At 43.8% G+C, this 22,160-nt stretch overlaps 2 protein-coding genes across 3 annotated transcripts in view; both read right to left on the bottom strand.

Moving 5' to 3' along the window:
• Positions 1-363: 363 nt before the first annotated feature.
• Positions 364-22,049, bottom strand: Tsfm (Ts translation elongation factor, mitochondrial). Of its 2 annotated transcripts, XM_029568784.1 has the most exons (7): positions 21,940-22,049; positions 12,253-12,421; positions 11,869-12,045; positions 11,139-11,267; positions 9,526-9,648; positions 3,470-3,557; positions 364-914 (listed from the first exon to the last, which is right to left on the bottom strand). In XM_029568784.1, exons 2-7 carry the CDS (start codon positions 12,307-12,309, stop codon positions 508-510), a joined length of 981 nt encoding a protein of 326 aa, XP_029424644.1. In that variant the 5' UTR covers positions 12,310-12,421; positions 21,940-22,049; the 3' UTR covers positions 364-507. The 2 variants fall into 2 exon arrangements, with proteins under 2 accessions (XP_029424644.1, XP_008842260.1); XM_008844038.3 differs by lacking the exon at positions 21,940-22,049 and having other exon boundaries at positions 12,253-12,445.
• The window catches only part of Eef1akmt3 (EEF1A lysine methyltransferase 3), a 10,000-nt gene continuing 338 nt past the window's right edge, over positions 12,499-22,160 (bottom strand). Inside the window, exons 2-3 of the mRNA XM_008844037.3 lie at positions 21,940-22,051; positions 12,499-14,864 (exon numbers count right to left, since the gene is read on the bottom strand). Coding sequence (XP_008842259.1) covers positions 14,473-14,864; positions 21,940-22,051 — 504 coding nt within the window. The 3' untranslated portion in view covers positions 12,499-14,472. The remainder of the gene's footprint in view (positions 14,865-21,939; positions 22,052-22,160) is intronic.

Raw genomic sequence — 22,160 nt, forward strand, 5'->3', positions numbered from 1 at the left:
GCTAACAACTGTCCGTAACTCCAGTTCCAGGGGATCCAACAGCCTCATCCGACCTCCACAGGCATTGCACGACACGGGTGCACTTACCTACAGGCAGGCAATACACACATAAAAAAAAATAAAAAAAAAAGAAAAGAAAAGAAAGAAAATAGGGCTACATGCCTTTAGTCCCAGCACTCCGGAGGCAGAGGCAGGTGATCTCTGTGAGTTGAGGCCAGCCTTGTCTACAAAATAAGTTCCAGACCAACCAGGAATACAGAGTAAGACACTGTTTCACACATACAAATCAATTAATTAAATCAAATTAAAATTTGGAAGGGAAGAGCTAAATAAATATATAATTTAGAAAAAAAATTTACTCTCTTTAATTATATAAGTATTTAATTTCATTATAAACTCAAATGAAGGAACAAATTCAGGGGTTGAAGAGGCTTAGGAAATAACTTTTTACAATGATGTCCAGATCTAAAAATAAATATTTCCTCCTGGGCCAAAAGTCTCAGGAAGCTATTGGATATCTGCTATCTCCTCACCTTCTCCACATTCAAAGCGCACAAAGTCCACTACAGACACACCCTGGGGCTGCACATACTGTCCCAGTGTGATAGAAGGATCCAGCAAGTACGGCTGGGACAGCATCTTCGTCTCGGTTTCTCCTCCAGGCTCATCTTCCAGGGAGCCAACAGAGAGAGGGGCCATGCCCACCACATGCTGTCCCAAGCGGCGACCAATGTCCTCCAAGTTTGCGTTCTGCTCAGAAGCCTCGCAGATGACCAGGGCCCCGTACTTCCCCAGCACTAGGTTATGGAGTGAGGGGCTGTGCATTACTCCATGCACATAAGAGCCAACATAGAACCCCAACGGCACTTTCACCCAGGCAGCTCGCTTGAGAGTCATGTTTTCTCCCAGCTTACCTATAAAAGAGAAAAACCAGACAATGAGCTCACCACTAGACTATGACAAGTGTGGTGAAACCAACACGGGCACCGCGGAGGACAAGCCTGGAAGGCGAGCCTTCTGTGTCTGCACTAGATCTGCAGTAAGACAGAAAGACACAGGTTCCAGCTTTTATTCAACAAGGAAAAGGGGTGACAAGAGGAGAGTCTTTAATGCAATACCAACTACATGCTGGGCACGCTAGTTAAAACAGAAGCTGAGCTGGGCGTGGTGGTGCACGCCTTTAATCCCAGCACTTGGGAGGCAGAGGCAAGCAGATCTCTGTGAGTTCAAGGCCAGCCTGGTCTACATAGTGAGTTCCAGGCCAGCTGGGGCTATGGGAAGACCCTGTCTCAAAAAGACCAAAAAAAAAACCACAGAAGCTGAGTAGCACAGACTGGCCTTTCAGTTCTGCCTCTTCTTGGCTCTACAGGCAGGAAGGCTTTTGGGCATTTATTAATTTATCAAGCCTTTGTTTCCTCGTCTATACAATGGAAATGATACTACCTACCTTTCAGGGTTATTGGAAGAAATAAGGGTAACATATAGCCAGGTGTGGTGATGCATGCCTTTAATGCCAGCACTTAGGAGGCAGAGGCAGGAGGATCTCTGGGAGCTCTATATAGAGTTCCAGGCCAGCCAGATCTACACAGGGTCCCTGTTTAAAAAAACAAAAACAAAAACAGGTGGCATGTAAAAAAAGCATTTATTATAGTATCTTGTATGCAGAGAAGACTCAGAACCTGGCTAAACCATTATACTAAACTTAGGCTTAGAGAGTTTAAGTAACCCACCCAATAATACATGGCAGGGCTGGAATTATAACTAAAGTCTGACTTGAAAGCAATTAAGCAATTTTCCTCCCACCAAATCACTGTCTCCCAAATGCTACAATAACTCACACAATACAACTTCCAATAACCCATTATATCTAGAAAAGAGTTACAATTAAAAAGCCCCAGAAAATTTAAACTTCATGTCATTTGATAGTTTCAACTTCCTCTTGTCAAAAGTAAAAAGATAACATTTTTCAGAACTATGAAAATCAAAAACAGATTCTAGTTTTCCCCGTTTTCTCGGGTCTTTGTTCTAATAGTCTAAATAAACTGAAAAATAGGAAGGGATGGGAGGTGAAACCAAGGGATCTGGACAAACGCAATGGGACTAGCCACAGTTACATCTAAGTTATGGAAGGTAGGACTCAGAAACCCAAACCAAGTAAGTATAATAGCTCAAAACTTCTACTCAATAGTTAATTAGCAGAAACTGGCAAGGCTGAAACCCCAACTCTTCCCAGATTTCTTAATACTTCTGTCGGCCTGGTTTCTCACTTGTGACTCACTCAAACACAACTACAAGATTACCTGATAAAAACAGAACTGATGTCTTGACTGGAAGCTTTGGACAAGAACAAGATTCCCAGCAACCCAACCCAGCCTTGCTTCCCTCCCTCCATCAAGGACACAGGGAAAGAACCCAAAGTCCAACAATGATCCCGATGTCCTCGTTCTGAAACTATTGACCTTTGCAAGTTCAGGGCCAGATGTTTTGAAAACAGGAATCTAATCCCCAAAATAGATGACCTTAAACTTTTTTACCTTTAGTGCACTTTCCCTGAGATGTAGTCTACTGAATGTCAAAGGGCCATCTCATCTCTGCCTTGTAACAACATGCTTTATTTGATCAGCACAATGAGGAAAATAATCTTAACTGATTGCAAACAACTAAAAACTGGGAGAGTTAAGCATATCAAACCACTAAACAAACACTGTGAGAGTTTAGTATATAAATTTAAGTTCTTTCTAAAAAAAATTCAGAAATTCTGATCACACCAGAACTCCAGTTCCTCCAATACAGTAATTGGGAAGAGCTTGGTAGTGGTGTCTACTCTTCAGGATGCCACTGCTCCCCAGCACCCATTTCCCACACTCAAATAATCTAGCCCTGTAGGCACATGATTTTGAAAAACAATATTTTTTTTGAGACAGGGTCTTACTACATAGCCCTGGCTAGTCTGTTGCTCATTATGTAGACCAGGATGGTCTCAAACTCACAGAGATCCTCCTGCCTCTGCCTCTTGAGTGCTTGGATTAAAGCACGTGCCATGCCCACAGAGTTATTTTTTAATTTACTTATTATTTTTAAATTTATTATTTTTATTTGGTATATATGAGCATACCATCTGCATGTATGTAAGTTCACCCATGTTGTGCAATGCCCACAGAGGTCAGAAGAGGGTGTCAGATTCCCTAGAATTGGAGTTATGGACCTGGGTCCTCTCCAAGAGCAGCCAGTGCTATTAACTGAGTCATTTCTCCAGCATCACCCCATCTTGTAATATAATATTTTATATTTATTCTTGGAGAATTTTAACACACATACAATGTATTTCCACCATACTCATCCCCCACTTCCCGCTCCAGCTACTCCTGTTTTGAGCTTGCAATTCTTGAACTAGATTTGGAGGGAAACCAAAGATACCAGGAAAACCAGACCTTAACTACCAGTTTCCAGAATCCTTACAGATACTCACCAATTGCTAATGCTAAGTGATCCTTGAGAGAGCCTTCTCTGTCAGGCCCAGCTGGAAGTCCAGAAAGCTCAGAGGAATTCAGGAAGCCCTAAGGGAAACAAATGTAGGTCAGTTCTACTCTGCTAAAACCATTTAGCAAACATGCAAACCAGCTTATATTCAAGAAAATGCTTAAGACAACTAATTATAGAGATGATACTTCCAAAGTCAAGGATGCTAAGAATTGATAATAACTTCAAATACCTTACTCTACTACTGCACTGACCCCAATTCCATTCTACTCCCACCCTCTAGCCTAACAGAATTTTCTAGAAACCAGCAACAGTCTTTTCAAGCACTCATAAAATATTAACACAGCAGACTTCCAGACTGTTGCTGGGAATGCAAAATGGTGCAAGTGCAACAGAGAAGTGGACAGAGTCTGAGAATTGATGTTTAGCCTTTGACTCTGCAACTCTAGTTCTAGGAATCTGATAATACACTTCCTCTTTTGTTATTGTTGGGTTTTATTTTATTTTATTTATTTATTTATTTATTTATTTATTTATTTATTTATTTATTTATTTATTTAATTTTCTGGTCCTTTTGAGACAGGGTCTCCCTGTAGCCCCAGCCGGCCTAGAACAATGCAGACCAGGCTGGCCTCAAACTCACAGAGATCTGCCTGCCTCTGCCTCCTAAGTTCTGGGATTAAAGGCATGCTCCACCACATCTGGCTCTGTTTTGTTTTTCTAAAACAGTGTCTCATTATGCAGCCTTGGCTAGCCTGGAACTCGATACAAAGACCAAGCTAGCTTCAAACTCACAGAGAGCTACCTGGTGATTAAAGATGTGTGTCACCATGCCCAATTGCTGTAGGTCTTTATTGTTTTTTTGAGGCAGGGTCTTACTCAGTAATCCAGGATGGCTTGAAACTCACAATGTAGCCTAGGCTAGCCTCAAACTCCTGGTAATCATTCTGCCTCAGCCTCCCAAGTGTTGAGATTATAGGTATGCACCACCATAATCAGCTTGATAAACTTCTAATGATACAGAAGTACGCATGTTAAAACACACACACACACACAATCACTGAGCAATCATTTCTATTAGTAAATTTTGGAAAGACCCTAAATGCCTAAACACAGGAGACTGGTTAAACAGCTCCAGGCACAGCCATGCAACAGAATTCTATGCAGCTATAAGACAAAGGAATGGGGGTGTGATGGAGCATGCCTGTAATCCCAGCACTCAGGAGAAGGCAGAGAATCAGAAGCTCATGGCCAGCTTCAGCTATATAATGAGTTCAAAGCTGACCTGGGCTTCGTAAGACCTTGTCTCAAACAAACACACACAGGAAGATTTTCATGAGCTGCTATGGACTATTTCCATGATTCATGCATGATTAAGTAAAAAAACAAATTAAAAGCATACATGCCATCATCTGTCCATGAAATAAATGCATATGTATGCTTATTTTTGTAAGAAGAAATACTTAAAACAATAATCCAATGAGCCTGGTTATCTACAGGAGTGGGTAAGAAGAGATTCAAGGGGCCAGCAAGAAGGCTCAATGGGTAAAGGCTCAGGCTGCCAGTCCTGACAACCTGAGCTCAATCCCCGGACCAACACAGTAGGAGAGAACTGATTCCCACAAGTTGTTCTCTGACTTCTGTGCACACTTATACCCTGGGTATTGCACAACATGGGTGTACTTACATACATGCAGGCAATATACTCATACACAAAAAATTAAAATATTTTTAAAGTAAACAAATAAACAAAACTGACCGAACAGAAAAACCCTAACTGTATTTCAAAAATTAGCACAGCCTTACAAAAGGAAGAAATAAACACACACTAAGCAACTTTTGGTTTTTCTGTTTGTTTTTAAAGATTTACTTTGTTTCAGGGCTGGAGAGATGGCTTGACAGTTAAGAGCACTGGCTGCTCTTGCAGAGGTCCCGGGTTCGATTCCCAGCACCCACATGGTGGCTAACAACTATCTTCTGACCGCGGAAGGCACAACATGGGTGCACTTACATACATGCAGGCAATACACTCATACACATAAAAAAAATTTGTATATGTGAGTGCCTGCATGTATGTTCACAGTGTACATCTGGTGCCCAAGGCTACAAGAGGGTGTCATATCCCCTGAAACTGAAGTTACAGGAGTTGTGAGTGGCCATATGGATGCTAGGAACTGAACCTTGGTCCTCTGGAAGAGCAGCAAGTGCTCTTGATCTCTAAGTCATCTCAGTCTCACAGAGCAACTTTTAATACAGTCTTTTGATCACATAACGTCAATGTAAAGACAAAAAGAACTACAAAGAAGTCTTGAACTCTCTAGTAGGTTTCTTGTTTTCAGTGGTCAGACATAGAAATTCTGAAACAATTTTAAATATTCTGTGACACTGAGTAAATAAATTAACATATTGAAGCTGAAAGGAGCCATCTTTCTGTGAGAGAAGGAAGACCCAAATACAGAATGGGAGGACTGCTTACTGCAAGTTCAAGGCCAGCTTGGGCTATATAGTGAGTTTGAAGCCAGCCTGGGCTACAGAGCGAGAGCTTATCTCAAAAAATAATTTTAAAAAGCAGAGAAGTTGGGCTGGAGAGATGGCTCAGTGGTTAAGAGCACTGACTGCTCTTGCAGAGGACCTGGGTTCAATTCCCAGCACCCACATGGCAGCTAACAACTGTCTGTAACTTCAGTTCCAGGGGATCTGGCGCCCTCTTCTGACCTCTGTGGGCACTGCATGACACAGGTGCACAGGGGTGTACCTACCTACATGCAGGCATTACATTCACACACATAAATAAAAATAATAAATATTTTAAAAGCCAGGCATGGGGCTGGAGAGATGGCTCAGCAGTTAAGAGCACTGACTTCTCTTGCAGAGGACCTAGGTTCAAGTCTCAGCATCCACATGGCAACTATGAACCATCCTTAACTCCAGGGGAATCCAAAGCCCTCTTCTGACCTCCATGGCACTGCACGACACCACAGGTGCACTCACATATACGCAGGGAATACACCCTGAACGTGCAGGTTATTGGTAACTCTCTAGCACAGCAAGAATCACTTGGTTCAGTTTCTGGCCTCAAGTGGAAGAGGAAGTGCAGCTTTACAGTCTGGGGCCATTTCTTTCTGTTGCGTCTGAAGCTTGTTCTGTTAGTATCTCAGCTGACTCTCCAACCATACAGCACTTTTAGAAGCTATTAATAAACAGCTTATACAGCAATATCCATTTATTTCCACAGGTAAACTGTGAGACAGATGTGGTAGCACATGCTTTTGATACCAGCACTCGGGAGGCAGAGGCAGGTGAATCTTTGTGAGTTCAAGGCCATCCTGGTCTACATATTGAGTTCCAGGACAGCTGGGACTACAGGGAGAGACCCTGTCTCAAAAAAAAAAGAAGTGGAGAAGTTGGGAAGATGGATCCATAGGTAGAAGTGCTTGTACTATAAGCTTGAGTACCTGAATTTGAATCCCTAGCACCCACATAAAAAGCTGGGCATGGGGACACATACATATGACCCCAGCATTTAGGGACAGAGACAGGCAGATCCCAAGAACTTGCATACATGCAGACAAACACTCATACACATAAAATAATCTTTTAAAACAATTTAACAAAATTTTAAGAAAATCTTTTTAAAACATATTATGTGTATGAGTGTGCCTGTATGAGTTTATGCACACCACATGCATGCAGGAGGTGCATGTAGAGGCCAGAAGATGGAGTCAGATCCCTCGAAACTGGAGTCCCAGAGGGCTGTTAGCCACCATATGGGTGCTGGGTCCTACAATTGTCTGTAACTCCAGTTTCAGGGGATCCAATACCCTCTTCTGGCCTCGGCAGGCACAGCACATATATGGTGCACAGACAACATGCAGGTGAAACACATATACACACAAAATAAAAATCTTAAAACTTTGGGGCTGGAGAGATGGCTCAGCGGTTAAGAGTACTGGCTGCTCTTGCAAAGGACCCAAGTTCATTTCCAGCACCCACATAACAGCTAACAATCATCTGTAACTAATCATCTGAACCCAATTCCCTCTTCTGGCCTCCATGAACATTGCATGACATGAATGCAGATAACATATGCAGGCAATACACTCATACAAATAAAAGTTTTAATTAAAATTTTTGAAAGAAAATACTATTCTTTTAAAAAAGAAAAGAAAAAACTAGAGCTTACAATTCATGTGCTTCATCCACATAACATAATTCTAGAACTAAGACTAGTAGTATAGCTTAATGGTGGAACCCTTCCTTGGCATGCACAAGGCCCTGAGTTCAAGCCCCATTTCTAAAATAATAATCTGAATGGTGTGTCCCGTGTCATATGACTACTTAATGCCAATAAGAATTAACATTTAGCAAGGGATTTTAGAAGGATAGAGATCCACAGTGGTAATCAACACACACACAAACTGCTGTGAGTGGTTGATTCCTATTTGCCTTGACAATAGGATGACCCAAAGGCAGACTGACACAATACTTTATCCTCTCATGGAGAACAGGTTTATTCTCCTGATTTTTCCTTTTTTTTTTTTTTTCCAGTCTATTTGGAAACCTTTTTCTAAGGTCATTCTGGATTTCTGAACAGGAAGCCTCAGGCAGTTCTGCTCAATTTGGCCCTCTACTCCACTGGCATTCATTCATTCATTCACCAACAATCTACTGAGTCCCATCTAAATGCTATACCTGCTCTCTTTCACTAGAGATTCAGTAATGAATAGACAAATTCTTACTTCATGAAGCTTACATCTACTGGGGAGAACACTATAATGCAATAAAGTATACATAAATAAATGACTAACATGTAAGCGCTATTAAAAAATTTTAGGGCTTGGGAAAGGGCTCGATTGTTAAAGGGCTTGCTATGCAAGAAGGACCTGAATTCCATCTCCAGGAGCCAAGGAAGAGCTAGCACAAACACAGTGGCACACAGCTATAATCTCAGCCCTGGGGAGGCAGAGAGGGAGAATCTGTAGCTCTCACTTGCCAGCTAGTTTAGCCAAATGGGTGAGCTCTATGGTCACCAAGAGACCCTATTTCAAAAAGTATGGTAGAGAGCCACTGAGGATGAAACCTAATGTAGATCTCTGGCCTTCACACAAATATGCATGCATCTACATGTGTGTACACCCACACACATCCACAGGTACACATACAAATACACACATATCACAACACACAATTATTTTTAATTAAAAATTTTTAATTTATTTTTTATTTTTTTTCAGGAGATGGGGAGTTTTATTGTGTCTTGTCTGGATAGAGGTTTGATTTTATTTATTTATTTTTTATTTATTTATTTTTTTGAGACAGGGTTTCCCTGTAGCCCCAGCTGTCCTGGAACTCACTATGTAGACCAGGCTGGCCTCGAACTCACAAAGATCCACCTGCCTCTGCCTCCCAAGCGCTGGGATTAAAGGCATGTGCCACCACACCCGGCAATTTATTTTTATTTTATGTGTATGCATGTTTTACCTGCATGCAAGTGCACCATGTGCATGCAGTACCCACAGAGGCCAGAAAAGGATATTGGATTCCCCTGGAACTGGAGTTATGGATGGCTGTTAGCAGGGATCCCTGTGGTGCTGGGAACCGAACTCAGGTTCTCTTCAATTGCTCTTAACTGTTCAGCCATTTTTCCAGCCCCCACAAATTTTTAATAAAGCAGAATAAGGTAAGGTGGTACAACAAAAGAGATTTAAGCACCAGTATGAAGAAATTGAGAAGTGTTTATTAGAAAAAGCACAGTAGCAAGGTAGAGTGGCACATGCTTTTGATCAGAGCACTCAGGAGGCAGAGGCAGGTGGATCTCTGAGTTTGAGGCTAGCCTAGTCTATATAGTGAGTTCCAGGCCAGACAGGGCTACATAGTGAGACCCTGTCTAAAAAAAAGTGGTGGGGGGGCAGTAGAGGGCAGGAGTGTAGGTAAGTAGAAGACATGTACTTAGCCTGCTTAAGTCCCTGAGTTCAATCCCCAACACCAACAAAGGTAGGGGAAGCAGAACAAATTTAGCAAGCTGGAAACAACCTTCAAACTCACTTTACTGTACGTAGAGAGTTGATCCTCAATGCCCTGACAATGTAACATGGTTCCCAGGGCTACTTGCTGGACCAGCTGTTGAAATTTTAGATTTCTGGAGACAAAATCTGTCTCACAGTTTACCTGTGGAAATAAATGGATATTGCTGTATAAGCTGTTTATTAATAGCTTCTAAAAGTGCTGTATGGTTGGAGAGTCAGCTGAGATACTAACAGAACAAGCTTCAGACGCAACAGAAAGAAATGGCCCCAGACTGTAAAGCTGCACTTCCTCTTCCACTTGAGGCCAGAAACTGAACCAAGTGATTCTTGCTGTGCTAGAGAGTTACCAATAACCTGCACGTTCAGAATTCTGAATGTCCTGAAGGACTTACTGCACATTTACAACCACTCACCTGTGGCTGCACACCATGATCACTTCACTTTCCAGCCTCTTCCAACTCCAAAAATGTGTTGTTTTGGAGATGGTCTGATGCAGCTCAGTCTGGCCTCAATACTCACTATGTAGCTGAGGATGACCTTGAACTCCTGATCTCCCTGCCTTGACCTCCCATGTGCTGGGATTACACAAATGCACCATCATACCACCCTCTAAACTACTTTTGCTGTCACCCCCTTCTTTTACTCTGAACTTATCTACAACTGCCTTTTCACCAATTATGACTTCAAGGCTCCTCTAAGCTACTTATTAATCATAAGCTTACTAATACAACACATAGAGTAATACATTAATTACTAGCTTAAAATTTTTGTGCTCTTACCTCAGCCTCATGACTGACTGCTGGGATTACAGGTGACAACCATTAATCTTAAATCTACCTGTTCTGCAAACAAGGCTACACTGGACTCAGATTCAGGAGTAATGGTCTAGGTTGCTAGGCTATTCTCACCAACACACCTGTGCATTTCTATACTTAGTCCCCACCTAATAACTCAGGCCTTTAGACTTTAACTCCAACCACCTTTTACAGTTCTCAAACAGATTTCTTTTTTGTAACTGCAACAGGCAGGCCCACACCTTTAATCCCAGCATTTGGGAGGCAGAGGCAAGAGGATTTCTGTGAGGTTGAGGTTAGCCTGGTCTACATTTCAAATTCCAGGTCAGCTAGAGCTACAGGAAGATCCTGTCTCAAAAAAACAAAAAACAAAAAATAAAACAAAAAATGCAACAGGCAGCACCGGGGAGGCAGAGGCAGTCCTCTGTGAGACCAAGGATAGCCTGGTCTATAAAGTAGGTGCCAGGCCAGCTGGGGCTACAGGGAGACCTTGTCTCAAACAAACAAAAAAGATGGAAAAGTGGGGTGGAGTGAAAGGGAACAGCTCAGCAGTTAAGGGCACTGGCTGCACTTGCAGAGGACCTGGGTTCAGTTCCCAGCACTCACATGGAGGCTAACAACCTCCCGTCACTCCAGTTCCAGGGAAAATGACACCCTCTTCTGGCCTCCATGGGCACTCCACACATGAAGTATATTTACATATATGCAGAACACTCATACACATAAAATAAATACAAATCAATCAAAAAAGACTTTATAAAGAATGGAAAGATTCTACCTTATGCCGCACACCCCAAGACACAGCTGTTTCTAGTATATGAAATCTCCAACAACTCACCTCTACTAATACAGCTGTGTTTCCTTCCCGAAGGAGCCCAATCAGGCCTTCCTTAGTCTTCCTCCCATGGAGCTTTGCAGCTTTGCTCCAGCCCTCTTTCTGGGCCTGCTTGTGCAGCCAAACCTCTGCCTACAAACAGGAAAAAAAAAGAAAATCACAGAATTCAGAAATGAGCCCTGCTCTAAAATACGTTCCAAGTCCACTGATTCTTTCTGCACCCCCCACATTCTATAACAGAAACTAGTCTATCACTTGGCAGTCTACCACTAAATACTAAATACCAGGCATTGTAGTAACTGGTGGTTTGCATAATCTTAATCTTCACAACCCTGCTACAGGGCAGATGGTAATATTTTCATTGTACAGACAAGAGTGAAACAACTCTGAAAGGTTAATTGAAATGTTCAAGGTCATAATGTATACAGAGGGCACCATCATAATCTGAGTCCTGGTGAGTCTGATTTCAAAATTCACACACTTTCAGCTCCACACAGCAGTAAATCCCATCGCAATTTTGCATGGAACACGGTTAGCCCTGGGATCCTGGGTTAATTGCTTCCAAATAAGACGAAGTCCAAAGCTGAGGTTGTCGTTTAGCCAGAATCTATCCTTGGGCTCTGTCGTTATGGGTCACTGGGCAACAGGTCACGTCTCTGCTCCCCAGCATGACCTCCCCAAGAAAGTATGAGGTCGGGCCCTAGCACCCCTTTCAAACATCACCTCCGCCCACCTGTTTGAGATCCCCGCCACAACTCTCCAGAGCTTTCTTGCAGTTTACAAAGGAGTAGCCCGTTTTCCGCCGCAGCTTCATAAGGAGCTCCTTGCTGGAGGTGGAGGAAGACAACGAGGGGACAGCGTGAAACGCGTGCCATGATGGCTGGGGCGACTGAAGCAGAAGGGACCCCGCCTGGAGGAAGAACAAAGGCATTAGCTGCCGGAAGCAGACGGGTTGGGGGAGGCCGAGCACATGGACACGGCGGGGACATCAGGGAAGGTGGGAAAGGGCAGCGCTCCGTGGATGGACCGACGCCCTCGAGGGAAGGGTGGGATGGAGCCCAGGGCGCAGGGAAGGAGGGCAGCCAGGAAGGCGGGTCAGCCCCCGCCCGAGCCTCACCGAGCGGCTCCCCGTCTGCGAGACCAGGCACAAGCGTAGGGTACGCAGCAGTGACATCTCTCCAGTAGTCGGACACCCCAGCGGCGGGCGCACAGGTGAGACGACAGCCTACGAAGCCGCGCGAGGGCCAAAAGTGTTTACGGAAAGCGTCGGTCGAGGATGCTGCCACCTGCAGGCCGGAGGAATACAACCGCCTCCTTTGCTTGGCTTATTGAAACATTTCGCAACGCAATTACCCTTGGCGGGTGAAATAAGAAAAAAATACAGCGTAAAGTTGTCACAAAATAACAATATAGTCCGGCGTCCTGCCGCACTCCTTTAATCCCAGCATTCCAGAGGCCGACTCAGGCGGATGTCTCTGAGTTCCAGGCCAGACTGGTCTACATAGAGCGTCCCAGGCCAGCCAAGGCTGCATAGTAAGACCTTGTCTGAAAATATGTAGTAATAATAATAATAATAATTAATAATAATATGTTCCAACTCCACTGATTTAATAATAACAATGCAAGCCATGTGGGTAAAGCTTTTTGTTTTCTTTATTTCCAATGTACTTTCATATTCATTATCCATTGTTGACTCATTACAAACTTGGGAGTTAGGTAGGTGGGCTCAGGAAACTGCCCAAGGTCACCTAGAGAGATGAGGTGGAGTTCCTTCAACAAACCAAATAAATATCTGTTGAATTAACAAAATATCTGTTGAACATCTGTGTGCCTGGAGCTGTTGCCAGCTTTAGGGGGATTAGAGATGAATAAGCCACAGCCCTATCCACCAAAGTGGTGAGAAAATAAGAATCAGATGAGACAGAAAGGGGCCCTTAAGATGAAAAAAGTTTAAAGATTTCAAAGGGGGAAAAAAATCACATTTAAGCAGGAGAGTCAATAAAAGCCCCCTCCCCCACCTCCCAGGAAAGGAAGCAAAGAGTTTTGACAGAGAGCAATAGCCCTTCTTATCAGCGATTCATCAAAAAAAACGGAGTCAATCAGGAAATCTTGGCATAGATTTAGGGAACAAAAAGTAGCACTTCTGTAATTTGGTTTAAAGTCCAATATAGTCAGGAAAGGAGTAGGAAATGAAACAGAAAGGTAGCTCAGATCATATGAGTATAGACTGAGTACCTAGCAGAGAAGGTCTTGCTTCTATACAGATATTGAAAGCTAATTAGAGCTCAATTTGAAAGAGTTTGAATGGAGGTTAGAATGGTACAGTCCAGAGATGACCATGTGCCTAAACAGTAAGAAAAAGAGTCCTTACCACAGTGGCTGCAGGGGGAAAGAGCCAAGAAGGGAGACAAAATAAATCAGGAAGGGAAGATTGAACTTGGAAAGAAAAACCAAAGATGAGAAGAACCTAGAACTTAGCCCATTATACTCTGCCACAGCTCTTGAGCTTTGCAAAGGATGAAGAAATCAAGGTCCAAAGGGATGGCTCTGCTGCTTATCCCCAGTCCCAGAGATAGGGGGACTTGCTCAAGTAAGAGTCTTGGCCCTTCAGGCAGGAAACAGGTAGTCTGAGGTGTCTTCGTGCCCAGCTCTCTGTCAGAAGCTGCATTCTCTGGATGCAGAAGAGATCACTGATGCTCATTCTTTCTCTTAAAAACAATTCCATAGAATGTATGATTTTTGTTTGTTTGTTTTTAAGTCATTCTGTATGACTCCAGAAGAAATGGAAGTGATTGGTGACAGTCTCTCTGCAGCCTGTTTTCCTCTCCTAACCCCCTAAAAATCTCAGCTACCTTCCCGTCCTCTTCCTCTTAAGACAAGTGCTGGGAACCTTCTTTGTGCTCTAAGCCCAATGCTTCTAGGGTCCTATGATTCTTTTTTTATATTATTTTATGTGTATGAGTGTAGTGGTTGCATGTAAGTGCACCCATGTCGTGCAATGTCCACCGAGGTCAGAAGAGGGCATTATAGTCCCCTGGAACTGGAGTTATGGACAGTTGTTAGCTGCCATGTGGGTGCTGGGAATTGAACCTAGGTCTTCTGTAAGAGCAGCCACTGCTCTTAACCACTGAGCCATCTTTCCAGCCCAGAGCTCTATGATTCTTAACAAGCAGGCACCTCTCTGCATCTTCACAAGAATATCTAGGGGAACAAAAGGGAAGAGGAAAGAGAAAGAGGCCAAGCAATCCATCTTTTTTTTTGGTCCTCATGTTTATGGCTCTGCAGTTCCGCCATTCCTTCACTGAGACAGGGGTGGAGGTCAACACAAGGGGTGATGTCAAGCAGGTCTCCCTGCCCTATGCCTGGCCCTATAGATATTGACATTCACATCCTCATCCCGCTGGGCCAGCTCCAGTTGGAAGTGCTGGGGCAGGAGGTGGTGAAAGAAGCTCTCAGTCCCATGCCCCTCTCTCATCTTGGCAGCTAGGTAGATGGTACCACGGGGCCCACACAGGTGTTGGAGGGTCCCCAGCAGCAGTGGGTAGGTAGGTTCCAGGTACACGATATCTGCCCCCAGCACCAGATCATAGTTTCCAGGAAAGACATGCTGGTCAATTCCCCAGGACAAGGCACACACCTGCACTCGGCCTCCAGCTGGCACATTAGCATGGACGTTGCCCTGGATCTGCTCTAGGGCAAGAGGCAGGTCAGTGATGGTAACGTCCCCCCCTGAGGGAGAGCAAGGAGGAGAAATGCAAGTCAGAGGGACCAACCAAGGGCTCTTGGCTCCTGCCTGGAGAGTCCAGAGACCTCAAGGTCTCAGTGTCTTGACAGCCCAAAGTCCATACTTTGGCTTTTGGTTGCCTTGACCTCAGTCTCACCCATACCACTCTCATTACTCTACATTCTACAACATCAACATTCTCTCTGAGCTAATCTTCAACCTTTCCGCCCAACACACAACACTCAGATGTCAGCAGAAGCCTGGGCAGGACTAAGCTGGAGATGAGCTATGCATCTACCCCCACTGACACAAACTGTCCTTCAGGGGCCTGGAAGCGTTCCCAGAAGATGTGACCTCAGCTGAGCCCTAAAGGACAACCAGGAGTTAGTCAGGTGGGGCTTTGCAAGCAGAGAATAGGGAGTATAAGCATCTGGGAAGAAAGATCTTGAAATATTCATGGAGGGCTGCATTCTATAAGATGCAGAAATGGGAAGAAAAGTGTCAAGACACAAAACAAGGATTATGACATGCAAAGGAGAGTCAGGCTAGATAATGAGGAATAGGTTTTAAGAGTAGAAGCAGGGGTAAAGATGATCAGATTAGCATTTCAGAAAGCTCTATTCACAAATAAATATATGTATTGAATACCTGCTAAGTGCTAGGGATACAACAGGAAGCAAAACAAAATCTCAGCTTTCCTTAAGTTTCATTCTAGATGCAGAAGCTCTTGTGATACTACAAATAACCATTCAGTCATAATTCTGATGTTACAGAACACAGGAAGTACTAAGAATTCACTCATTCATTCTCATCATGTGCCTGTATGCAGGTGTCAGGAATACAGCAGTGAACCAGGCAGACAAGAATCCACCCCCTCCATGGTGCTTACAGGAAAAAAAAGCCAAAAGCTGGGTGTGGTAGTAGCAACACATGCCTGTGATCCCAGAACTAGGGAAGCAGAGCCAGGATGATCATCAGTGGGAGACCAGCTTAGGCTACACAGCAAGACTGTCTCAAAAAGGGGGGGGGGCGGAAGCTGGGCATGGTGTTATATGCCTTTTATCCCAGCACTCAGGAGGCAGAGGAGGCAGAGGTAGGCAGATCTCTGTGAGATCAAGGCCAGCCTGGTCTACTTAGTGAGTTCCAGGCCAACTAGGGCTACAGGGAGACTGTCTCAAAAAAATAAAAAGAACTGGGCGGGGGGGGGAGGGGGAACAGATGGACTGGAGTTGTAGCTTAGTTGGTAGAGTGCTTGCCTAGCAAACACAAGGCCCTGGGTTTGATCCTCAGCACCACCAAATAGGTAGGCAGATCTCTGTGAGTTCCCGGCTAGCCAGGGTCAGGGTCGAAAAAAAAAAGAAAAGAAAAAACTGAACAGTGGCAAGAAAGAGATAGTAACAAAAGAAACGAAATAGCTAGGCATGGGGGTACACATCTGTCATCACAGCACTTGGGAGGCTGGGGCAGGAGGACCATGAGTTCAGGGCCAGCCTGTTCTATGTAGTGAGTTCCAGACCATCTGGGGCTACATCAAAAGGCCCTGTGCCAACATACAAAAATAAACTGGACTTCATGGTTCACACCTATAATCTCAGCACTTGGGAGATGGAGTCAGGAAGATTAGGAGTTCAAGGTCAATCAGGGTTATACAAGACTGACTCTCTCTCTCTCTCTCTCTCTCTCTCTCTCTCTCTCTCACACACACACACACACACACACACACACACCATCATCAAATAGTAATACATGCTACAGTGAGCACCAAGCAGGGAAAGAGGTATGAGTCATTTGATGGAGAGGGCAGGGAGCACATTTTTTAATTGGATGGTTTGGGAAAGCCTCACTAAGCAGATTTTATTTGGGAATGACTTGAAAGCAGCGATGGAGCAAACCACGAGGATCTCTCTGGCTAAAGTCTACCAAACAACAAACCAGCAAGCACAAAGACCTTGAAGCAGGACTCAGCCTGCTGGGACAGCAGGAAACAGAGGGACAAAGGAACAGGGTGAGGGAAGGGATGACAGTTGGGACTGGATCGTAACTGAGAACTTGTAAGGAGACTATGAGAAATCTGGTCTTCAGTCTATATATAAAAAGCTAAGGAGCATTTTAAATGGAGGAGCAGCACATACTGACACTTTGATTGCTGTTATTAAAAATAAATAAATAGGGGCTAGAGAGATGGCTCAGCAGTTAAGAGCACTGACTGCTCTTGCAGAGGACCCGGGTTCAATTCCCAACACCCACATGGAAGCTATGAACTGTCCTTAACTCCAGTTGAAGGGGAATCCGAATTCCTCTTCTGACCTCCGCAGCATTGCACAACACAGGTGCACTCACATACATGCAGGTGATACACTCATACACATAAAAGAGGTGAGAAACATTACCATTGAAATCTACCCGATGACTTTATAGACATACACAGGTGCCAAGGATCCAAATTCAACCAATTATGAGTAGTAATAATCAGATACATACAGATCAGAGATGCATGCGCCAACATCTCAGTGTTATTAGCAAAAACAATGAGTCTTTCTGCAAGGAACAATATATTCTAAAATTAAATGGATATCTTCTTTAAAGGTTTAAAACTCATTCAATTTGAAAGAGATGTATCTTTGCTCTGGAAACCATTATTGAGTATGTTAAAGCTGTAATGAAATGCTTCATCTAAAAAAATGTTTTAAATAGTAAAAAATAAATAAGTAAATAAATAAATAAATAAATAAATAAAGCTGGGCGTGGTGGTGCACACCTTTGATTCCAGCACTTGGGTGGCAGAGGCAGGCAGATCTCTGTGAGTTCAAGGCCACCCTGGTCTACATACCAAGTTCCAGGCTAGCTGAGGCTACAGGGAGACCCTGTCTCAAAAAGACAAAAAAAAGATAAAGTCTCACTATGTAGAACAGGCTGGCCTCACACTGAGATGCCCCAACCCGCGGAGCAACAGCGTGGGGCACCGAGACAATAAATAAATAAATAAATAAATAAATAAATAAATAAATAAATAAATAAATGACTGCAGAAGGGCAAGGTCAAAATCAAGGAAATCAGTCAGTGGGCAGATGCAGTGACCCAGGTGAAAAATAATGTTGGGTTGAACTAGAGTAGTAACAAAGGCTGAGACGTGGTCAGGTTCTGAATATATTTTGAAGGTACAGTCAACAGAGTGAATGAGAGAGAAGAAAGTTGAGAGAGAAAGAGAGAGACAGAGAGAGACAGAGACAGAGAGAGACAGAGAGAGACTCTGATTAAGAATGGATGGTTCAGAGTCATCACTCAGGAGGGAGAGGCAGGCAGATCTCTGAGTTCAAGGCCAGCCTGGTCTATACAGTGAGTTCCAGGCCAGCTGGGGCTACAGGGAGACCCTGTCTCAAAAAAAAAAAAAAAAGAGATTGATGGTTCTTGAACATTTGGCCTTACTCAGAGACCAAATTACCAGTTATGTAAATGAAGAAGGCTTTAGGAAAAGCAAACTTAAAAATGAGAGCATTTGTGGGTACACAAAGATTGACATGTCTGTCAGACAATCATATGAACATACTGAGTAGGCAGTGGGTTATGCAAACAAGTCTGGTTATAGAAATGAAAGACTTCGGTCATCAGCATAAAAGAGATGTTCAAAGCCACAAAGTGCTGGGACTGCTCAAGAGGGAGCACAGCCAGAAAAAAGAAAGGGTCAAAGGGCTACTCCTGTGCTCTGGGCACTAAAATTTCAGTTGTGAGGATGAAAAGGAATCAACAAAAGATAGGGAAAAGTATGCCAGGAGGTGGGCGGAAGCCAGAAGTGTGTGGCCCAGAAAGCAAAGGACATTTCAAGGAAAGGGGAATGCCAGTGCCAAATGCAAAGTCACTGGAGTGGGCTAGGAACTGACTCCTGGGTTTAAAACACGGGGTTGGAAATGAAGCTCACAATCTTAACCAGAGCAACTGGAGTGAGGGGACCTGGGGGAGTGAAGGTATAACTGGGACAGACTGAGAAAACATAGAAGGAAAGGCACTACAGTGACATTAATATTTGGAGGTGTTCTCTCCTGAGCAGAGAAATGGCTCAGAAGATGTAGGCTCAGTTTTGTTTTGTTTCATTTTGTTCTAAGATAGGCATTTCAGCATATGTATGTACACATATATCTTATATGCATATACACACACTATATGTATGGAGAGAGAGAATATAATCCAGAGAGAAAGAGAAAAACAAATAATGCAGGAATACAGGAGAGATAAATTGTTGGAAAAGAGTCTTGGAGCAGGTGGAAAGCTTCAGGATCTCATGGCAAATGGAAAGCTTGACCTTAGCTAGTTCGTCCATACATAATACCAAGATGGGAAGCAGTATGTACAGACAGCCAGATGAGTAAATATTGTGGCAGGAACACGTGGCCATTTTCTGAGAAAACAGAAGCAATCAAAAGATAAGAAACAGCTGAAGGTGGCCTACTCGGCCTAAGCTGGTAGCTGTCAGGGACGCCTTTCCTTGGAAGTGATTTTTGAGCAGAAAAATGAAGGATGCATATGCATCAACCAGGCAGTAAGAGAGTTTCAAGCAGAAATGCAGCCTCCATGAAGTCCTTAAGGAAGGAGATATCAAAGCAGGTTTGCAGAATGGACAGAAAGGGCACTAGATAGCTCCAGGAGGATGGGGCAGGCACTGGAAGAAGCTAGAGAGGGAGGCAGGACACTAGAAGCCATGCTAAAGGTGCTGGTTCTGCCCTGAAAGCAGTAAGCCAAAGAAAGATTTGGGCAGCGGTGGGGTGTGTTGACAATGATAATGATGATGATGATGATGGTGATGATGGTGGTAGTGGTGGTGGTGGTGGTGGTGGCTGCATTTTGAAAAGGTCATTCTCTCTGTGGGGTGGGATGAGCCAAGGTGGTAAGGGAGGGCCCAAGACTCAAGGCAAGAAGACCAGTTTTACCACTTATTGCAGTGTGAGCAAGTGATGGTGGCGGAGCTAGCAGTGGAGGAGCTAGCAGTGGAGGAGCTAGCAGTGGAGGAGCTAGCAGTGGAGGAGCTAGCAGTGGAGCTAGAAAACCACAAGAGAATCCAAAAGATTTTTTTAGGAGATAAAATCCTTAGGACATCTAATAATGGGCATGGGGATGAAAAGCAAGGACATGTCAAAGATGATGTCTAGGTTTCCCACTGGGTAGATGGTGCTTTGAGGATGGGAAAGCCTGAGAAGAAACAGGTTTGGAGGGGGAAGATCGCAGGATCATTTTGGGAGTGCTAAACATTCCCATCTGGAAGCATGAAGCTACTTATGAAAGTCCAGGCAAGAAATGGTAGTGGGTGGACTAACTAAATGTGATGGGAAGAGGAATAGACAACAGAGAAAGTGTTAAGGATGCAGGGATTGGCTAAATTCTGGAATGCAAAGGGAAAGAGCAATAGATAACACCCCCCCCCAAAAAAATAAATAAAAAGAGAGAACACCCAAGGTTTCTGACATGCAACTAAATAGGGCAAAAAAAAGCAGCAGTTAGTCTGACAGCAAGTAAAGATGGGTGCTCTCATCCAACTACAGGCCCTTCCTTCCTTGCTTCCCTCCCTCCCTCTCTCCCTCCATTCCTTTCTAAGACAGGGTCTTGCTCTGTGGCTTGGGCTAATCTTGACCTTGCAGTAATCGTCTACATCAGCCTTTTTTTTTTTTTTGTACACTATTCAATTCCTCATCTGACAGAACCCCCCCCCCGCACACACCTTGATGGATTCCCAGGCAATCGAGGTAGATCTGACCCCCACCACCTCAATATAATGCATGTACCATAGCATATTCCCAATTTTCCCTCACTAAACCACAAGCTCTTTGGGAAGAAAAAAACCCTTTTCCCTGTCAAATCCCCAATATCCAGTATGATTCTTGACACAGAGTATTTAGAACACATTCAATTGAATGAATCCATGAATAAATGTCTGCCTCTGCAAAGACTTCCCTTAATGTGACCTAGTTTTGTCCTTATGAAGAAGGACATCCTAATTTGCATGACTTCATAAGTGTTTATAAATGAGTGTTTGCAGTGTGGAGGTTTTGTCTTCTCCTTAGATTATAAGGTAAGGAACTTTTTAGTTCCCAGCTTTTTATAAAATGTGAGCACAATTGTCCTGACCCTTTCCTTTCCTAAGTCTGGGCTGTTTAATTATCACCCCTACTTCCAGAAAAATATACCCTAGCACTCCAAAACTCATAAACTTGTTTCTTCTAGCAATAAAAGCCTTAGGGATCTAATGGGGGTATGGTGGCACACATCTATAATCCCAGCATTTGGAAGGTTGAGGCAGGCAGAAAGACCAGGTGTTCAAGGTCATCTTCCAGTACATAATGAGTTTCAGGCCAGACTAGGCTGCAGGAGACCCTGTTTTAACCATCCTCCCTCCCAAAAAAGAAAGAAAAGAAGATCAAACAAAAAAGAACCTAGGGGTTGGAGAGATGGCTCAGCAGTTAAGAACACTGGCTACTCTTTCAGAGAACCCAGGTTCAGTTCCCAGCACCCACATGGCAGCTAACAACCATTGGTAACTCCACCATTGGTAACTCCAGTTCCAGGGGATCCATTGCCCTCTTCAGATCTCTGCAGGCACTGCATGAATTGAGTGCACTTACATACACACAGGCAATATACTTATTCACACAAAATTAAATAAAAATAAAAAAAATTTTAAAAGGAGCCTATCACAATATAAAATTTTGATGTGGCTTAATACCCTGTCTCTTCTCTCTCCAGGATACCCTATATATGCATCTTAACAGAACAATATGACCAAACCAAACGGGATTTTAGGTAACAGCATTCTTCATGAAATCACAAAGACAGAGAGAGAGAGAAAAAAAAATAGGAAACTCCCTCTACAAGGCCTGTCTGATTTTTATTTCCTACCTGATTTGTTTTTCCCACTCCCAAACCGACTATCCTGAGTGTTTTGAACGCCAACCAGCGCTGTCTGCCTCACAAAAGACTGGAGAGTTTGTTAAAGGGAAAGAACTGAGCTGAGTTCAAAGCCCTCTCCTTACAGGAATCCACGTAGTTAACTTCTCCACAATCCTGTCCCCCTCCTCCCTTGCCACGACAGCTTACCCTGCAGCGCCGCCAAGATTCCCACGATGCCGGTCCCCGCGCCCAGCTCGATCACCTTCTTGTCCCGAAAGTTCACATTTTGACTGTCGAAATAGTTGCAGAGGCTCAGAGCCTGAGGGAGGGAGGGAGGGAGGGAGGGAGAGGGAGAGAGAGAGAGAGAGAGAGAGAGAGAGAGAGAGAGAGAGAGATTGAGACTTGAAACATCATGCTGAGGGGAAAAG

Source organism: Nannospalax galili, unplaced genomic scaffold (assembly GCF_000622305.1).
Source record: "Nannospalax galili isolate Female #2095 unplaced genomic scaffold, S.galili_v1.0 scaffold340, whole genome shotgun sequence".
NCBI classification, from domain to species: Eukaryota; Metazoa; Chordata; class Mammalia; order Rodentia; family Spalacidae; genus Nannospalax; species Nannospalax galili.

What these genes read in the sequence shown, in the direction of transcription:
- Tsfm (XM_029568784.1), bottom strand. Translation starts at nt 12,309, where the DNA reads ATGTCACTGCTGCGTACCCTACGCTTGTGCCTGGTCTCGCAGACGGGG. An exon ending in CGCAGACGGGGAGCCGCTCG is followed by an intron (nt 12,046 to 12,252) that starts GTGAGGCTCGGG and finishes TTCTTCCTCCAG; the next exon opens with GCGGGGTCCCTTCTGCTTCA. An exon ending in GTGGCGGGGATCTCAAACAG is followed by an intron (nt 11,268 to 11,868) that starts GTGGGCGGAGGT and finishes TCCTGTTTGTAG; the next exon opens with GCAGAGGTTTGGCTGCACAA.